At 42.4% G+C, this 6,745-nt stretch overlaps 1 protein-coding gene across 1 annotated transcript; it reads left to right on the forward strand.

Moving 5' to 3' along the window:
* The first annotated feature begins 1,019 nt into the window (after positions 1-1,019).
* tob1a (transducer of ERBB2, 1a) lies at positions 1,020-6,393 on the forward strand. The gene is made up of 2 exons (XM_080447948.1): positions 1,020-1,369; positions 4,162-6,393. The coding sequence occupies exon 2, from the start codon at positions 4,393-4,395 to the stop codon at positions 5,407-5,409; it is 1,017 nt and encodes a 338-aa protein (XP_080304074.1). The 5' UTR covers positions 1,020-1,369; positions 4,162-4,392; the 3' UTR covers positions 5,410-6,393.
* The last annotated feature ends 352 nt before the right edge of the window (positions 6,394-6,745 follow it).

A 6,745-nucleotide genomic window follows, 5' to 3' on the forward strand; every position in this document is an offset into this window, starting at 1 on the left:
GTTGCCAGATTTTGCTACGGAAGCAAGCGGACAGGTCTACGAAAACAAGCCCAAAAGAAGCTACTAGGCCACAGGTTTACCACTTGAAAATAGCACGTCTAGTCTAGGGGAGGTAGATCTGCTATCTCGAAAAATATATATATAATTGTTTGAAACATTTTAACATCACAACTCTTTTGTGGGGGGTCCCTATGGCACAACATATTTTCAGATGGGGGTTCGTGGACAAATACATATTAATTTGAGGGCCCTTGACATGAAAATATTGGAGAACCACTGGTTTAAACAACAATAGTAAGGAAGCAAGCAAGCAAGCCCTAATATGCAACTACACTTTAGAAACAAGCCCCCTCAAAAACCCACAACCTACAAGGGGACTTGACAGAAAAACAAGCGCAAAGCCGCTTATAATAAGCGGACTTGGCAACACTAGAGGGGAGGCGTTCCTTCATTCGACAGAATCAGGTATGGTGATCGACGGAGCGAACGGGCCAATGGGCGTCGGAGTCTGGCCAAGTGTGGAAGGGCGGGGCTCGTGGTGGAGAGCCAATGGCGCGGCGTATGTATTGTTTTGACCTCTGAAAGCGCGTCACCGCCAGGGTTGCCATGTTGATTTATTATAAGCGAATTTGGGCTTGTTTTTCTGTAAAGTTGCTTGTAAATATTGGTTAGTTGCGACTTGCAGGTTGCGTTTTTTTAGGGCTTAAAGTGTGTAGTTGCTTATTTGGGCTTGTTTTCTAATTATATTTAAACCAGTGGTTCTCAAACCCCCCCCCCCCCCCCATATTACTTTTTTGAAAATAGCAAATCTACAAGCTCAGATTTTCAAATAGCCAACCCATAGGTTTAAAGTGCTCATGTGGCTTCTTTTGGGCTTGTTTTAGTAGACCCGGATGCTTGTTTCTCTCTCAAAACCGGGCAATACTGCGCGTCACCGCCTCCACCTCGTGCCCGTGGAGGAGGGGGAGGAGGAGGGGAGGCTATAAATACAGGCGCTCTGCAGACGGCGGGGGACGAAGTAGTAAAACTCCCGAGTGTCGGAGGGAGAGGAGCCGCTCTGCACAGCCTGCTGAACAGGACATTAAAACAACAAAACAAAAAAAGAAACTCAAAAATAAGAATAATAATAACCTTAAAAGAAACTGAAGAAAAAGAAAGCAAACGTAACGTCAATCCTCATCCCGACAGACAGACATCTACATGTACTGGAATTACTTCTTTTTTTTTTACATCATGATAATATATTCTATGTGAAGAAAGTATTTATACCTTTAATACCGAACTGTTTTTTTTTTTTTTTCCACTTCTATTTGCACTAAACTAACGGTACTTCAAAACTACTGAGAATCTTCTTTTTTTTTACGGAAAAGTAAGTATTCATGCCTCTTTGCAGTTGTCAGTTTTGTTGTGCTGTCTCTCTGTATAATAAGCTCTGCTCTGACTGAGGGTTTCATTAAGCTGATCTGCTGCGTCAGTCCACGAAGAGTTAGGGAGGGGTTGTGCGGGTCTGTGTGTGTTTGTGCGTGCTTGTGAGATAAATTAAGGTCTGTGTTAATACACAATTTTCTTGGTTCAAAGTGTGTTGCATCTGAACTGAAACGATGTTGCTGGCTGAAAGGTGTTTAATTTCAGAGCAGATGTATGACATCAGACTGTATCCAGTGGTGGAAAAAGTACTCAAATTCTTTACTTAAGTGAAAGTACCAATACTGCAATATAAAAATACTCTGTTACAAGTAAAAGTCCAGAATTAAAAATGTACTTGAGTAAAAGTACAAAAGTATTGGCATCAAAATGTACTCAAATATTTGAAAATAGCAGATCTACAAGCTCACTGTGAGCTTGTAGAGCGGCTATTTTCAAATAGCCTAGGTATAAAATAGGGCTAAAGTGGTTAATGTGTGTTTTTTTAAATAATTTAATGTATATATGAAAAGTAACTAGTAACTAAAGTTTTCCAATAATTGTAGTGGAGTGAAAGTACAATATTTGCCTCTGAGATGTAGTGGAGTAGAAGTAAAACTATTGGAAATTGGAAATACTCAAGTAAAGTACAAATACCTCAAAATTGTACTTAAGTACAGTACTTAAGTAAATGTACTTAGTTACTTTCCACCACTGGTCCTCACTCAGCCAATGAATAAATCAAGTTTTAGCTGCGCGTAGAATACAAAGGGTGCGTTCGTAAATTACGCACCGGAGCACACTCGCCTATTAGTTTGTATTGGCCAGTGCGCTCAGTGCTGTATTTTCGAACGCGCCCAAAGAGTGTCACACACTCTGGTGTCTTCAGCCCAGCCCTGAGCTTCGTTCGTTGGTTGATATTGGTGGTAGCGTTGCCAGGTTTTGCGAGAGAAACGAGCAACCAGGTCTATGAAAACAAAGCCCAAAAGAAGCGTCACACGAGCACTTTAAAACCTACAGAGCTGTGTATGCTTCAAGCTCACGAAGCGACGCGTTGTGAGCTTGTATATCTGCCAGTTAAAAAAGAAAAATCTTGAAAGTAATGTGGAATATTTTCGAAACATTTAACACAAATCCTGTATGATGGTCCCTAGCACAAAATATTTTCAGATGGAGGTCTGCAGACAAATGCATATTAATTTGGTGGTCCTCGACATAAAAATGTTTGAGAACCACTGGTTTAAACAACACAGCAAGCCCAAATAAGCTTAGCTAGAAACGAGCCCCAAAAAACGCAACCACCAACAATATTTACAAGCAACTTTACAGCTAAACAAGCCCAAAGTCGCTTATAATAAGCCGACATGGCAAGCAACACTGGTTCTTGGTTGATGGTCAAACTACTTTATGCAACGTAGCTTGATGAGAAGCTACGATTTGTCGATGGAAAAAAGGAAAACGCGACAGTCAGAGTGCTCTGTAAAAGAGTCAATTCAACTTTGCTGTGTCTCATTGTCGAGCTTTATTTTCTTCTTTTTTTTCCCCCGAATCGTTCCGACAAATTGAAGGTGCTGTCAATTAGTTGATTACACCAGCTCCAAGGACATGTATAACACCATAGGCGGCCCCCCCGACCCGGAGATAACATTTTGTCCTATTTTGCTAATCACTTAATTAACCACTTAAACCCCAGCATCGGTATTGTGGGGAAAGCTTTCGCTGAGAATAGCAGATCGACAAGCTCACAACACATTGCGTTGTGAGCTTTCTGATCTGCTATTTTCTGCTAAAGATTTCCCCACAATAACAGAAAACTGAAAAGACACTAGTATTGAGCCCAGAGGGACTCCAGTTACCCATATGGGGTTTAAGTGGTTAACAGTGAAGTTAACTGTGTTGTTGAAACGCTAGAACGAGGACGATTTCTTGTCAACTACATTTACCAGCCAGTAACTTGTTACATTGTTGTCATTGTTGGTTTATTAATTATAATGATAACCTTCTCAGCAGGTGATCAGTTCACTGACTGTAGCTTTACTGTACCTAGGCTTGGCTGTGGTGGATCTGTTATGCAACACCAAATCCCAGAGTGGGCTTAAGAGAAAGCTTGAGCTTTCTTATTATTATTATTAATAAAAAAATAGGCATATTTTCATATCGTGACACATTTCACCCCATCTGCCACTGTTGACACTGAGGATTGTTTTTTTATTTATTTTTTCAATTAGGCTATTACTATTTTTGTTTGAATGATTATTTGTGCAGCAAAACAAGAAGCTACACAGACTTGGTCGTCAGGCAGTGCAGGGTTAATGTTTAAAGGGCAATTCTGTGTACTGTATCTATATGGTCTACTCTGCAGTAGCAGCCAGCCAGCCACGAAGAACATTATGCATTTTGAAGCATGGCCTATTTTATAACATGTCCTTCAGTATGCACAGGACATTTCTAGACTAATGTGTGAGCTGTCTTTCTGAAATATGACACAGCCTATATTCTCTCGCTCTCTCTATATCTCTAGCTCTCTCTCTCTCGCTCTCTCGCTCTCTCGCTCTCTCTATATCTCTAGCTCTCGCTCTCTCTCTCTCTCTCTCTAGCTCTATCTCTCTATCTATCTATCTATCTATCTATCTATCTATACACACACACAAATTTAGGTAACATTACCAAAGGGAAAAAATGTATTTGTGTTCATCTATTTCTTGGGAATAGGAATAGCATACTCATGGTATTTCCCCCCACTTGTGATTATTTCAGGAAAGAAAAAAAAGATCACTCGACCTGTGGAAGAACACCACTTCTACAAAACCAGCACTTTTTGTTTTTTCAACTAAGCTCTAGTTCCTTTTTCGCCTGGTGCCAGACGACACCCTGTCCTCCCTGGAGATCCTCAGCAGCCCACCACGGATAAACAACACCCACCCAGTGGATACATTGGAGGCCAGACACACCCAGTCTCACGCATCTGGTGCACTTCAGCAGTCAGCTATGCAGCTTGAAATCCAAGTAGCCCTCAACTTCATCATCTCCTACCTGTACAACAAACTGCCACGGCGGCGGGTCAACATCTTTGGCGAGGAGCTGGAGCGACAGCTGAAGCAGAAATATGAGGGACACTGGTACCCAGACAAGCCATACAAAGGCTCGGGATTCCGATGCATCCACGTGGGGGAGAAGGTGGACCCCGTGGTGGAGAAGGCAGCCAAAGAAAGCGGGCTGGACATCGAGGACGTCCGCCACAACCTGCCCCAGGACCTCAGCGTGTGGATCGACCCCTTCGAGGTGTCCTACCAGATCGGGGAGAAGGGGCCGGTCAAGGTGCTGTACGTCGACGACAGCAACGAGAGCGCGGCCGCCGCTGGGGGTCTGGACCTGGACAAGGAGATCAAGAACAGTTTCAACCCCGACGCGCAGGTCTTCATGCCCATCAGTGAGCCCGTAGTGGGCACCTCGCCTGTCTCCAGCTCACCCTCACCTCCCTTCGGCCACTCGGCGGCCGTCAGCCCCACCTTCATGCCCCGCTCCAACCAGCCGCTAACCTTCACGACTGCCACCTTTGCGGCCACCAAGTTCGGCTCGACTAAGATGAAGAGCAGCGGCCGCAACAACAACGGCAGCAGCGCTGCCGGGAACAAGGTGGCACGCACTTCCCCCACCAACCTGGGCCTGAACGTGAACAGCCTCCTGAAACAGAAAGCCATCTCCACCTCCATGCACTCTCTGTACGGGCTGGGCCTCGGTGCGCAGCAGCTCCAGAAGCCCTCAGCCCTGTCCCCCAACGCCAAGGAATTTGTGTTCCCCAACCTGCAGAGTCAGGGCAGCCCGAGCGCTCTCTTCCCCGGAGACAGCTCACTCAGCCTCAGCCCGCTGCAGTACAGCAATGCCTTTGACGTGTTCGCGGCCTACGGCGGCCTCAACGACAAGTCCCTTATGGACGGCTTGAATTTCAGCTTGAACAACATGCAGTATTCTAACCAGCAATTCCAGCCAGTTATGGCCAACTAGTACATGTAAAGGTACAACTTCTGCTACTGCTACTACACACAGCAATGACCAGAGATGGGGGAAAAACACACACATACACACACAAATGCACATATAAAAAAAATGAAAAAGAAAACAAAAAGAACATGGACAGAATGTCAAGGAAAAAAGTGACTTGTCAGCTATAAGATCTTTTGTTACGAGTCCAAGAGCATGAGCCCGAGGGTGAATTACTTTGCCCCCTTGAGTTACTTTTCTTTTCTTTATTTATTTTTTTAATTTCATTTTTTTATGATGAAGCTTGTTGTACAAGATGCCCAAGCTTGGTTACCTAAACTTCAACATGCATCATTGTTATTTCTTTTGCCAACCAAGCACAAAATAATTTTTTACGTGACTGCTTTAAGATATTAAAAAACGAGAAAAAAAAAAAAAAAAACCCAAGTCATGGCCTCTTTCAGTATTTAAAACATAACTGGATGCCGCCAATTTGTCAAAGAATTGGCATAAATAAGTGGGATTTCCTGGTCTTTTTTCTAATTGTATAATTTAATTTAGTACAGAGTTTGTAAAATATCAGAGTATCTATTGTTTCTACGACATGGTATTGCATTTATATCTTTTTACTACTACAGTGATCCGTGATGGCTGCAGCGACTTAATGTTATTTCTTTTTTTATTGAAATTGTAAAATGAATCCATCTAAAAAAAATACAAAAAAAAAACATCCGACTATTCTAAAGATTGTGTACAGAATATTCCGTAGTGGTGGGATTTAAGAATATTTGCTTTTTTGAAAAACATAAGAGTTGTATTTTCTGTTAAGAGTTTAAAGATTTTTGCTATATTATGGACAAAATGTAATCGTATATTAATTTTGTACCTACATTGTGCAATACTTGATAAAAAAAAAAAAACGGTATAACAAAGTATTTGGAGTCAGTGTCTTACATGTTAAGAGGGACTGATAGTTTATTAAGTTTGTATTAAAATGCTTGAAAATAATTGCGCTTGTTCAGTTTCTCATTGGTCTTGTGGTTTACCTGGTTGATGCAGGTGATTACTTGAAGTATTTCGTCACTGTCGGGCAGAAACCTCATATCTCCATTTTTCAACTTGTGTAAATTTATGCCCTACTTCATCATCCAAGAGTGTGGCTCAAAAGCATTGAATATAGCAGATCTACAAGCTCAGCTCGCTAACTTTACATGTTTTGCAAATAATACAAAAGGAACCGTTTTGGACATACAAGGTTTCCACCCGACAGCAACAGTTTGTATAGTACCACAACATGTCGGGGCATATTCCTGCACACTGGTAAAGGCAGAGCAACGAGGCTTTCCTTCAATGTCTACTC

This window comes from Gymnoscopelus braueri (genome assembly GCF_963280865.1).
Source record: "Gymnoscopelus braueri genome assembly, chromosome: 13".
In the NCBI taxonomy this organism is placed as follows: Eukaryota; Metazoa; Chordata; class Actinopteri; order Myctophiformes; family Myctophidae; genus Gymnoscopelus; species Gymnoscopelus braueri.

Excerpts from the sequence above, each read along its gene's own strand:
- tob1a (XM_080447948.1), top strand. The coding sequence starts at position 4,393 with ATGCAGCTTGAAATCCAAGTAGCCCTCAACTTCATCATCTCCTACCTG.